This window comes from Panthera uncia (assembly GCF_023721935.1).
Source record: "Panthera uncia isolate 11264 chromosome C1 unlocalized genomic scaffold, Puncia_PCG_1.0 HiC_scaffold_3, whole genome shotgun sequence".
NCBI classification, from domain to species: Eukaryota; Metazoa; Chordata; class Mammalia; order Carnivora; family Felidae; genus Panthera; species Panthera uncia.
The window spans coordinates 13,727,288-13,740,973 of NW_026057584.1; the positions used below are offsets into that span (position 1 = coordinate 13,727,288).

Consider the following 13,686-nt stretch of genomic DNA (forward strand, 5'->3'; position numbering starts at 1 on the left):
TCCACTTTTACTTTTCTTCTGCCAAGGAACAGAATCGAATAGAATACACAACTCAGGAAACCGTGACTATCTCTAGGATGCCAAACCCCACCAGATTCCAAATCCAGACATGTCTTCCTTTAAGGCATCCCAAGATTCCTGCAACCTTCTTTAAATATTTTAAATTATAGGAAACACCCTAGATTACGTGGCCTTCTGAAAATTTTAAGGCATAAAGATGCTATTCTTTGGACCCACAGGGAGAAATCAATGATACATTCGTCCAATCCAGTGGGTTTCTTTAATATTACTATTTCTGAGTTAGTACCTTTGGAGTTTTCTTTTTCTCTTCTCTTCTAGCTTATCAAGGCTGTAAGCCAGTTAATCGCCGATGCTGGGATTGGAGGCTCTCGGTTTCAGCATTCCCTTGCAATTACCAACAATTTTGCTAATGGAGACAAGCAGATGAAAGTAAGAAATACTTTATGGACATTTTCAAAGACTTGGGAATAAACTAAACTGGATTCTTTTGTGAAATATCCAAATCAAAAAAAAAAAAAAATCCAAATTCTGTGTTTTGTGTATTGTGACTTAAACTGAGTGCTTACCTTGAGTTTGCTTGCTGAATTGCCGATCAGCTCTAACACTGTCAGTCTATCATCTGTTGCTTGGAATTTCCAAGACGGGTGGTTGAATGAGATATAACAAGAATACTAACCACAAGGGGCGCCGGGGCAGCTCATTGTTAAGGTTAAGCGTCCCACTTTGGATCAGGCCGTGATCTCACGGTTTGTGAGTTCAAGCCCCACTCCCACGTCGGGCTCTGTGCTGGCAGCTCAGAGCCTGGAGCCTGCATCAGATTCTGTGTGCCCCCTCTCTCTGCCCCTCCCCCACTCATGCTCTGTCTCCCTCTCTCTCAAAAATAAATAAACACTAAACAATTTTACCAAAAATAAAAAAAGAATACTAACCACAAATATCCAGAAATACAGCGATTCTCTCATAATCCTATTGTAGGTCAAATGTATTTAATCTTTCTTTTAGAAATTTCTGAAGACTTCTCCTTTAATCACAGTACTGAAAAGTCCAGGGATCAGGGCCTGGCACTGGGCATGGCTGAACCCAGAATTAAAATGTTTTCCCATTAATTCAAAAAGATATGTGCACCCCATGTTCATAACAGCATTATTTACAATAGCCAAGGCATGGAAACAAGCTACGTGTCCACCCGTGAATGAATGGATAAAGCCGTTGTGGTGTATATATTCAATGGAATAGCAGTCAGCCATAAAATCTGAGGCAGTCCTACCAGTTGTGACCACATGAATGGACACTGAAGGCATTACACTAGGTGAAATAGGTCAAAGATAAACAAGTCCTGTATGATCTCACTTATATGTATAACCTTAAAAAAAAAAACTGAAAATCATGAAGAAAGAAATCAGACTCACGGGTATCAGAGGCAGGGTGGGGGTGAGGAAATTGGAGGAGAGTGGTGAAAAGGTATAAACTTCTAATTATAAGATAGATAAGTACTGGGGATGTCAGGTACAACATGAGGACTATAGCTAACATCGCTCTATGTTATATAGAGGAGGTAGTTCAGAGGGGCACCTGGGTGGCTCAGTCGGTTAAGCGTCTGACTTCGGCTCCGGTCACGATCTCATGGTTTGTGGGTTCAAGCCCCGCGTCGGGCTCTGTGCTGACAGCTCAGCGCCTGGAGCCTTCTTCGGATTCTGTGTCCCCCTCTCTCTCTGCCCCTCCCCTGCTCACACTCTGTCTCTCTCTCAAAAATATATAAACATAAAAGAAAAAAAAAAAAAAGAAGAGGTAGTTAAGAGAGAAAATCCTATGAGCTGTCATCATAAGGGGAATTTTGTTTTCCTTTTTTCTTTTTTCTTTCTTGTCTCTATACTGCATCTATAGGAGAAGATGGCTGTTAGCTGAACCTATTGTGCCACTCCTTTCACAACACATATCAATTAAACTGCTATGCTGTATGCCTTACATTTATATAGTGATGTAGGACTGTTACTTCTGAACAAAACTGGAAAAAATGATTTGAATAAAAAAACCTTTAAAAATTAAAAAATAATGTTTTCACATCCCCTCCCTACTGCCTCTATTTTTACCTCTCTCTGTCTCTTAGTTCAATTTTCCTCTTTGTTTACTTCATTTACAAGCAGGATCTCCCCATGAGCGTGCTTTCTCAGAAATTCTGAGGATATCGAAGTATCCTGTAAGTGGAAGAGGCACTTCATTCAATTGTGACAGTTAAAGTCCCCAAACTGAACCTTGTTATCATATGCCCATCCCTAAACCAATCACTGGCTTGAGGGATCAAAGAATATGATTGGCCAGGTCAGGAACGTGGGCCACACCCTGGTGCCTGCGAAGGAAGTAGATCTTTCAAATCACATGACCCAGAGCCAGAGAGGAGAGCATCTCAAAGAACAATCAGGATGCTATTACTAGAAGAAGCTAGGTGAGCAGATAAGACGGAGTCTACTACAGTTCTAATGTTCAAACGTATACACAACCACAATACATAAGATGCGCGTATAAAGAAAGTACATGCTTATGAGCAAGATAGAGAACGCATCAAACTGTGAGACGATGCCATAAATAATCGCATAACTTGAAGTAACTTATCTTAGGAATTTGAAACCGATAATGACCCAGCCTCTCTCTTTTCCAAAGAACAGCAACTTCCCAGCAGAGGTGAAAGATCTGACAAAACGTATAAGGACTGTTTTGATGGCCACAGCTCAGATGAAAGAGCATGAGAAGGACCCCGAGATGCTGGTGGATCTCCAGTACAGCCTGGCAAACTCCTATGCAAGCACCCCTGAGCTGCGCAGGACCTGGCTGGAAAGCATGGCCAAGATTCACGCAAGAAACGGCGACTTATCCGAGGTGATTAGCAAAGGCTCAGTCCTTCTCCATTGGCATTGTCTCCTTTAGCGGGACGATTGGATTTTCATTTACAGTAGGATACCATATTTTCCCGCTCATCTAGATATGACCCGATTATATATTATGTGCATTAAGTGTGCACATAGGATTCAAGAATTCCTGACTCCATGTAAATGATACCAAGTAAAAGCCACAGTTGTTGGTATCAGCTGTAATTGGGATATGCAACGTAATTAGGATATGCAATGCAGAACTAAATGTTAAAAGCCTAAGACTAGGGAGGATGGTTGGAACGGTGTCTGGAAATTGAGAAACTGAGTTATGTAAGTTAATCTTCTGTGTTTTAAAACTTCTTCCCTGTAATTGGACTCGGATGGGGAAGCTTGCCTTCATAGTGAGTAATCTCAGGCTGGGGTAGTCTGTCCTCATTTGCAGCTGGTCTTAACTGGTGATGGAAGTATTAACACTCTCATGAGCCCTGTGAGGAGAAGGCACTGTGTGAAGATTATAAATCAATAGCTAACTTTTCAATGTCCGTTTAAACACTGGGTGGCTTTTTATGTAGCAGTTCACAGCACCCAAGTGGTTTCTAGACACCAAATGGAAAAGTTTTGCCTTATTCTCAGAAATATGCCCCTTTGGGGAAGAGACTAAATTGTCCGGGATGGTCTTAAAACCTGAAGTTAAACCTGACGTTCTTCTAAACGCGTGTGAAGGATCCTGGGATAGAAAGAGAGCCAATCAGAAGCTGCGGTTGGAGGCAGTTTGATGGGACAAGAATGAGAAACTCCAGTTCCTTGGATTGCCCAGAAAATGGGGAAATCCCTCCATAAAACTTCAAGGGAAAAACTGAAGTCATTTGGACCCTCAACAGGCCAAGTTCTAGTACCTGTTCAGCAATGCTCAAGGCTTTTCGGGAGATACTAGAGAACGTTAAGATGTCACCATATATTCTGGTTGGCGGGAGCACACATTACATTAGGCCACGCTATTTAATCACGCACCACCTTGTGAGGTGACCATCTTAAAGGCAGTAGAAATTCCAAGGGGGCCATTATTGGAAACAGAAAAGGTAAGAAGATAGCTTAATTTTATTTTCAGTTTAGATCCCGATACCGTAGCGTATAGTTTTAACAAGGAAAGAGAATTGGATTTTAAAATATATACATCAGGGGCGCCTGGATGGCTCAGTCGGCTAAGCATTCAACTCTTGGTTTAGGCTCAGGTCATGATCTCACGGTTTCTTGAGTTCATGTCCTGAGTTGGGCTCTGGGCTGACAACACGGAGTCGGCTTGGGATTCTCTCTCTCCCTCTCTCTCTGCCCCTCCCCCATTCATACTGTCTTTGTCTCTCTCAAAATAAATTAATTTATTAAAAAATAATAATAATAAAATAAAATATCTACATTAGGCTTAAATAGGAAGGAAGGTAATTCTACAGAAAAATTCTTGAGGTCAGTTCATTCACCCACTTGAAGATAACACCCAGATAAGCACACAAACAAAACTTCCTGAATAGGCATTTTATTCTTGATTGTGAACGCTTTGGAAATCAGACTGATTCTTGTTTTTAACTCCGTCATTAAAAGGATTCCTCCATGTATTCTTACATGGAATACTGACTCATCTAGGAAGGTTAGTGCTGATTAGTCAGCTCTGTGCTGTGCCTTCCTCTAAAACCGTTCTTTTTTCTTACAGGCCGCTATGTGTTACATCCATATAGCTGCCCTCATTGCGGAATACCTGAAAAGAAAAGGTAAGACGACCGTGTGCAGGGAGAAAAGTCCAGAAGTGACATGCTGAAGCCTAAATTAAAATTAACTTCTTGATTTTAGTATTAATCTCAGTTATGTTTCATTAAGTAACATTAATGGTCACAGATATTTTTAATTAGGCCGTACTTACCAATTTTAGCTTTCATGTCACTATCATGTTTAATCTGTCTACAAAAAGGCTAACTGGTCAGCTTCTTAGTTCAAAATGAGAATGTTTTATCGTTTACTGATTTATAGTCTCATAAGCTTGTATTAACACCAACCTGTAGCCATGTCTTAACCTCATCTTGCACTACCATAGGTTACTGGAAAATGGAAAAGATTTGCACACCACCCCTGCTCCCGGAGGATACCCATCCCTGTGATAACTACCCATTACTAACAGCTCCCAGCGGAGGAAGTGAGTGCTCTAACTCTCCCGCATAAGCTCCTTTACCCCCAGGGAACAGAGCAGAGCAAATCAAGTTGCCGCTTCAAGTTTACTTCGATGAAATTCTTAAATGTATATTCTTAGAAGCAAAAGCTATCCCAGACCTTCATAACTCACGCTGTCAGAGTCTGAGGCTCCTACCATTCAGAAATCCATCCAAATTTATGAAGTTCAGAACCAAAAAGTTCTCAGCAAATAGAACTGCATCTTATCCAATATTTAGGATTATGAGTTATGGCCATATTTGCTTCCAATTTGCATACTAGTCTGCCCTTGGGATTTTATTCTAAAATTGTTTAAAATTGCAAGAGAAATCCATTTTAATCTTGAAATGTAAAAAAAAAACCTACTTGTTGAAAATAAGGAATGCCAAAAATATATATGCGGGACTATATAATCAACATGTTCCATTTCATTTTTATACAAAATTTTTTTAATGTGTATTTTATTTTTGAGAGAGAGAGAGACAGAGACAGAGACAGCAAGCAGAGGAGGGGCAGAGAGAGAGGGAGACACAGGATCCGATGCAGGCTCCAGGCTCTGACCTGTCCGCACAGAGCCTGACTCGAGGCTTGAACTCACGAACCATGAGATTATGACCTGAGCTGAAGTCAGTGCTCAACCGACTGAGCCACCCAGGCGTCCCTCCATTTTGTTTTTTTAAAATGTTGCGGCGCCTGGGTGGCTCAGTCGGTTGAGCGTCCGACTTCAGCTCAGGTCATGATCTCACGATCCATGAGTTCAAGCCCTGCGTCGGGCTCTGTGCGGACAGCCCAGAGCCTGGAGCCTGCTTCAGATCCTGTGTCTCCCTCTCTCTCTGACCCTCCCCCGTTCATGCTCTGTCTCTCTCTCTGTCTCAAAAACAAATAAGCATTAAAAAAAATTTTTTTTTAATGTTAACTGGTTCTGACAATTTACAACGTATAATAATTTATAGCACTGATTTCCTTTAATTAAAAATATTTCCTCTTTAATGTTTGATGAAAGATTTTGTAACAATCACTAAAGAATTACTCTTTGCAAAAAATGGGGCAATATAGTTAATATATTTAATCTGTTTTCTATTGAAAAAGCTTGTTCAAACCCAAAGGATATAACCTGCAATCTACCTCATAACACTATCTTAACTTTCAAAATTCAGTGGAAAACTCAGTGTATGAAAAACACAAACAAATCCTTAGATCTGAAGATCAAAATAATTAAACGAAAGATAACTTGGACTTCAGTTACATATACATATTTAATGAATCCCTTATTTAATTAATTAACATAATCCCTTGTTCTTCTAAAAATGCATATATTTTCTAAAGAATCTCAGTGGATTTTGCAAAAAGAATATATGAGCCAAGTTAACAAAGTGAACCGTGAGATAGTGAGGTCGCTTGTTCGAGGAGGAGGTCACACCTGGCATCGTGGCTTGTGTCCACGCTAAAATTCAGGGATCTTCCTGCCTGGCTCCACACTAACTATTCAGCTTCATTTTTATATACAAGTCATCAAAATTATCACTATTTTGTCTAACATACCCCTCACCCCCGCCTATTTTATATCGGAATCAGACATATATATATCGTATCTATTTTATATCGTAATACAGCTCCGTAAAGACTATTTCAAATTCTAACAAAAAACAAAACTGAAGACACCTGATAAAACTAGGTGTCCGTTTGACAAATTGTGGAAACTTATATCCCAAAATTTTGCGTGAGACTTTAATATGAAAAAATTTTAAATACCGACTTTTAGCCCGGAGGTAGTACTGGACTATAACATATCCACTGGGAAAAGAATGTATTTGTTTAGTAAACTCTAAGGAAGGTGATTTTTTATGATGCACTAGCATATATTCATATCCATTGGCATATATCTGAAGTCCTCAATCTACTTTTACATTATGATGTTTCCAAGTCACAGGGATAGAGTATCCCTTCACTACAATGTGCAAATAACCAGAATACGGGCAAATATGAGCAACTCCAGAAAGTACAGCTATTACAAGGATCATCATCCTGCAAGAGATGTATTGTGACTTTCTCTGCTCTGTCAGGGATATATATGTCCCTGCTCCTCAGTTGTCAAATATTTTAATATATGTTTAATTACAGAAGGAATATTCTCATTTTTAAAAGTAGGGAAGTAGAATTTCTAATGCAAGAATTAGATTGCAGTAATCATCCTAATTATAAGTTTTAGCACATTTTGGAGTGATAATTTAGTTACACAGCCAATGAGCTGATTATTAAAAATGGAAACATGTCACAAAAGTATCAGCTAGAATTCTAAAAGCACCTGTTCCAGGTAAGGCCCCGCACTGGGCTCAGTAATGAAAGTACTATTATTACTGCCTCCTGTTTTCGAGTGAGAAAACCAAAAGAAGTGATACAGGCTGCCCTAGAGAGAGAGCATGGTGAGTTTGTGATGGGGCCAAAGTTCAAGGACTGGTCTGACAGTGTAAGCTGTGTCCCTGACTACTCGAATTCAGTTCCAATCCCTCCTCTGGGGACATGGCCCATTATCAACTGTTTTTATATATTATCTGTAGAGCCAGATATATTTGTTTTGATCTTGGTAGCCACGGTGCTAAGAAAATTTAAGGAAGTTTCTAGATAATGCAAAGGAGTGAAAATCAGCAAGTAATGAGCATTGTTTTCATAATGCACTGACCATACCAGCTGTTTGCTCAGTATTAATGTTTGCGTCCCTTCAACCATCTTTTGAGATAGATAACTAACGTCTTCAGTTTGACAAATGGGAGAGACAGCCTCCACGAGGTTGGCTAAACTAGAATGTTGGAACTGTGTCTATCTACAAATTCTGTATTTTGTCCATGCCAGCTTCTAAAAGAAAATATGTCACCTGAAAAATGATACAAAATTAGAAAACAGGATCATTGGTTGCCTTGGAGAGAATATTTATCAACAGTCATAGTCTACCCATCTTGTTGACGGAGTGAGTTTTATTATGCTACCATGAAGAAAGGCATGCTCTATCCCAAACAGGATGTGGCTCAAATAATAATGTCTCATTTTGCTTGGTCCTCTCAAGGCATGTTCTCTATGGGCTGGCCAGCTTTTCTGAGCATTACACCAAATATTAAAGAAGAAGGAGCAATGAAAGAAGATTCGGGAATGGAAGACACACCATACAATGAGGTTGGATCAATATAGTCTAGTGCACAGTAACTGAGAAAACAGATGCGTTGAATTGTTACATTAAGCTAAATATGGAGGAGAAAATCTTATTCAGAAATCAAATAAAGTTACTCTAGAATATGACTTAGGCAAAATGAAAGGCAGGCTACAGTTCAGCTGAGAATAATAAATATCAGATTCCACTGATAAAGCATAATTTTTGATGACTACTTAAAACTAAACTTTACTTCTCTAAAATGGACCCAAATATGTTCTATCAGCTCTTCTGTAAGATATAAAATCTCTAGTCCTTTGGTAAATACAGTAAGGGATACTGCAAATTTTGTGAGCTGGTCACAACTTTTTTTTTAATGCATTAGAAAGTGTATTTGTAAATACACTTGTACAGAAAGGCTCACTAGTTTCTGCAGAAAACCTTCTGATTTGCAAACCATGGTTATTTTTCATTAATTAAAGGGAGCTTTCTACTGATAATTACATTGCAATAATTCTGATGAAGAAAATAGAGCTTCTTCATCAAGTAAATAAAATATTTCATAAGCTAATTGTTTCTATCTTAATGTTACATCAATTGAAAAAAAAAGGATACAGAAAGCAAGTTTGGGGGCAGAGTTCAATTTAATTTTATAGATGGTTTTATATTAATTTAGTATACCTTGCAAATAAGCAATAAATGCAACTACATATTTAGATTAACTATTTCAAATAATGCTTCAGAGTCTTTTCTGCGAAGACACTGTTGAAAAGATTCCAACAAATAATTGACTTCCTTTAGGGAGTATATAATTTGATTCAGCTGAACATTTATTAGACCACTAGTATATGTGAGGTATTGAGTTAAGGTGGGGAGAAGAGCTAAATAACCCACAATTCTGGCTTTCAAAAAGTGTAGAATCTTGAGAAAGGCGAACGTTTTTCAGTCTAAGACCCATCAAGTATAAATATACGCAACTAAAGGAAAATAACTTCTTACGTGACAGTGGTTGGGATGGAGATAGAGTTTGGACAACCATTCAAAGACCCTAGAGTTTCTATAAAGGCTCAGGGCAGTGGAGAGCTCATGATCAGATGTACGTTTTAGAAAGCTGCCTGGAGAACAACACATAGGACGGACTGGAGTGCAAAATACATTACTAGCAGACCACTATGGGCGTTGGGGGGAAATGAACAGGGTTTTGATCCAAGGCAGTGACCGTGGAATGGAAAGAATGAGACAGACCTGAAGGCATTTCATAGATTCAAATTAGCAAGGTTGCAAGACTAAGTCAGTGATGGAAAAAGAAAGATCCAAGACACCACCATCCCGTCCAGGGTGGACGTAGATGCCAATAACAAAGATAGGAAACAGAGTAACCCCACTGTGAGGAAAATTGACACTGTAACAGTTTTGAAAACCAGGTTCAGGGAGGAACCACAATGTTCATCGTGTTGAATCTCCTTTCGATTTGGGGAATTGCAGAAAATCCTGGTGGACCAGCTCTACCTGTGTGCGGAGTTTCTCTGGAAGTCTGAGCGATATGAACTCATCGCTGACGTCAACAAACCCATCATCGCTGTCTTTGAGAAGCAGAGAGACTTCAAGGTACGTTTTCTAAAGCCAGACGCTGGTTAAAATATCCTGCTCTAAATTGGTGATTTACTTACAGTTTTCAAACGTGGAAACTGCCTATTTTTTATGTCAGCATCATCGTCACGAAACCCTTTGATTTATGGTTTCAGAAATTATCAGATCTCTACTATGACATTCATCGGTCGTACCTAAAAGTTGCAGAGGTGGTGAACTCAGAGAAGAGGCTGTTCGGTCGCTACTATCGTGTAGCCTTTTACGGGCAGGTAAGTTTACCAGAAGCTCCGTGGCCTGGAAATTCTGTTAAACAACTAAACTTTATCTTTCATTCTCGACGAGACGGCTGACTCCATGTGCCAGGGCATCAAGAGGATGTGGGTGTGTCTACGTATATATGAGGATTTTTCTGGATACACCAGTCCTATGTTTGTCTACAAGAATGTACTGAACTGGGAGACAAATAGAGAAATCCATGGGCCTTAGTACAGATCGAGTTGAAACCAATGATTTCTAACTTTTTAGAGAAAGAGGACACTTATTTTTCAGCATCCTGAGCTGAGCCACCCTGGCACCCCGAACATTCCGTTTTTTTTCATTTTCACAGTTGCGATGACTCCTGCCCTCTCATTTCCTTTTCTTCCCTCCCCTCAGGGTTGCCTATAACTTCGTTTTCTCCTCGGAATCTTTTAAGGCTGCAGCTGAAGAAGTCAGATCCAGCCTGATCATTCTAGATCATTTCCCGTTGAAAAATGGATTTTGCCCACCTGATGGTTTCTCCAGCCCATATCTAATCTAGGCATACTGACCAGGTAGAAATAAAATATGCTGCTTTCCTACCAAATTTTAATTTCTTTTGAGAAAAAAAAATTTATTTTCCTCTAATCACCAACGGCAGCTTAAAGCTAACTTCTTAATTAAGAAAGATAAGCTTCTCTCTACCTGGAAAGAAAAATATCACCCCTTAGCCACTTTCCATGAACACGTTAATCCAACTCAGATTTTCCTCCTGAGGCACAACAGCATCAGGAGTATGGAGATGGACAAAGCAGGTGGCAATGGCCCACGGATAGAGACTAAACGTGGACATGAGAGAGAAACAGAACTATTTGAAGTGACACGTACATTGCAGGGAGAAAGCGTAGGAATCCGCAGAAGAGAAGGAGAAAGATAAGGGAAGGGTATCTTGAATATCATGGAGAAAAGAAACAATTTTTGACCTCAGGGAAACATTAGCAAAAAGAAAATGGCAGGACGCCCCATCGAGAAGGGAATGTGGGCATGGAGGGATTTCAGGAGAAAAACAGGGTTTCTAGGGAGTGGCCACAGACCAAATGAGCAGGAGAGAAGTGGCACACACGATGTGCACTCAGCTAACCAAGATTCGCATCTACAATCCTTCGGGCCGTCTTTCCAATGAACAAGTAATAAACTGCCATTAAGAGTCCGGTCGTGAAAACAAGATTGCCCACCTGATGGTTTCTCCAGCCCATATCTAATCTAGGCGTACTGACCAGGTAGAAATAAAACATGCTGCTTTCCTACCAGATTTTAATGCAGATGTTTATTCTTTTCTTCCTTTGGTCTTGATGGTTCCAGGCTGTGGTAAGTTCTCTCTCTCTCTCTCCATTTGCATGCCCTAATAATCCTCACACTTCCCTCCATATGGTTTTACTGAACCGTAACTTTTTTGTGTGCAAATCAACATTGGGGACGACGCTGGGATAATCCTGCTTCCATTCATTTTGGAGTCATCCGGCATTTCCCGAACTAAATTGTGTTTATTCCAGTTATCTGAATTACAAAAATGTATCATTTATTTTATGTGTGTATTATCATTCCGCACAAAGGGAGATGTAGTTTAAAAACCTACGTAAACACGCATAGACTCCAGCGCACGTTCAGATAAATACGAGCACCACGCGTTTGCAGGGCGTGTAGAGTAAGCTTTGTATTGGAGATTGTCTGCTCATTTCGGACCACTGTGACTCACAGCTGATTATAAAGGGCATGGTGGTCAGAGTCTTAGAGGTTGGAGCAGTGGTCATTGATGGGCACCCTGCCAGTCTCCTGATCGGACCCTCCTCCTTTCCATACGAGTGTCGTAGAGAAATAGGGCTGTCTTTGGTAGGGAACTCTGAGCAGAGGTGATGGTCTCGATACCCAACACAAAAGATGACCAGTGGGCTAAATCTTTACCCAGTAGGGCAGAGTAGGTCTCTTGAGATGTGAAGTGTATGGAAACCAATTTGACCATCAATTTCATATTTAAAAAAATAAAAATAAAATAAAAAATAAAATGATGAAAGAAAGAAAGAAAGAAAGAAAGAAAGAAAGAAAGAGAAGGAAAAAAAGAAAAGAAAAATTTTGGAAAGGCAGCAGAGGCAGAAATATCATGTCGGCACCTAGAGCTCTGGAACACAGAAGAATTTTCTCATTCTGTGAACCAAGTGAACGTGCCTATATTCAATCATTTTGTACCTACAAAAATGATTCAACATAATTATTGTCGATTAAGCTGGAAAGACAAATTCTTTCCTTATCCACACATTGTCTGACCGGTACATACCTTTTTGTAATTCTTTAAGCCCTCCCCGTGTCCCTACCAGTATTTTCTACCTTCGTTTATAAAATTGGGGCCATGGGTCCTTAACTCACCTACTAAAAGAATACTTGAAAACCCTTGTACTAAATAGACTGAGGGGGGCAGTGGGGAAGGTCTGGAAAGAGCTACTTTCAAATGACCTAACTTTGTTCTTTTTGCAGATTCCTCAATAACGTGTGCTGACTGTGCACTTGGTTTTTTTCTCTTTTAACGCTGCCAGTATTCTCAAGTGTCTTGCATTAAAAGTTCCAACCTAAGCTTAAACGTGTTTTGGAAAATCTGCAGACCTGGGTACATGCCTAAGCGTGGTACTTTCTAAGCCCAAACCCCAGCCCCCTTTGAACAAAACCTAATGGAGGTCGTCTTGATACACGGCAATGTAGAGCCTGGTTCATCACTGTTCAGATGAAATTCAAAAAGCTGTCCCAGGACCCCAAGTGGAGAGTGTGAACAGGTCTTGAACAGGCGCGGACAGTGCACATCACTTCACACTTGATGATGAAGAGCTACTAACTCGATTTGAACATTTCCCTGAACGTGCGCAGAATGAAAGTTCTAAAGATCTACGATAAACTCTTAACTACTTGATTAGCATAATCCCCGTAGTCAGAAATAATTTCTTTTTCATGATGGCACTTTAGGTCCCTGTAAAATTCATCTTTTAATATCCAAATTGGCATGTCTTGCAATCATGTTACAAAGATTATGGGAATATAATACGCTATAGGCTCTTTGCCTCCCTAAGGACTTCCGGTAAATATTTTAGCGTCCCATGTGGGTAGTGCTTTCATCACATGGTATTGGCTAGTGTAGTTATTATGTCTGCAAGGAGGCAGATAATAGAAAACAAGTTGGAAACTCCTTTTTTTCATGGCGGGGGCCTTAAGAACGCAAGTCTTGCATAACATGGATTTTCAAATGCAACACCTGACGTCATTGACTGTGGAAATTTTACTCAGAGCGGCCTATATAAAGCACCCTCCAGAGCGTCCCTGATGTATTCATTTCCAGACTGATGAAACAGCAGTAGTGATCAAACACCACCTGTAATCAATGAAATACTTAGGCCCTGACATTTAGCGTGAAAGCAAGCAAGTGGAATACCCATTGCATAACTTAGAATATCAGCCAGATGCTCTTGGAATGTACAAATGAAAGGCTTGGGGACTGTTTCTTCCGTTGGCCAAAAGATACAGATTTCATGGTTCCCCATCTTGCCTGCATGGGTGTAGATGTGTCTCAGAAACTTGACAGAAAAGAGATTA

General features: G+C 40.0%; 1 protein-coding gene across 5 annotated transcripts in view; it reads left to right on the forward strand.

Annotated features, from left to right (window-relative positions):
* Nucleotides 1-13,686, forward strand: part of DOCK10 (dedicator of cytokinesis 10) — a 268,151-nt gene that overhangs the window by 238,738 nt on the left and 15,727 nt on the right. For 4 of the 5 annotated variants that reach the window (XM_049615823.1, XM_049615821.1, XM_049615819.1 and 1 more), the window contains exons 44-50: nt 340-450; nt 2,680-2,895; nt 4,594-4,651; nt 4,972-5,070; nt 8,146-8,252; nt 9,712-9,834; nt 9,972-10,085. In XM_049615823.1, coding sequence (XP_049471780.1) covers nt 340-450; nt 2,680-2,895; nt 4,594-4,651; nt 4,972-5,070; nt 8,146-8,252; nt 9,712-9,834; nt 9,972-10,085 — 828 coding nt within the window. The remainder of the gene's footprint in view (nt 1-339; nt 451-2,679; nt 2,896-4,593; nt 4,652-4,971; nt 5,071-8,145; nt 8,253-9,711; nt 9,835-9,971; nt 10,086-13,686) is intronic. The other variant, XM_049615822.1, reaches the window with a different exon arrangement.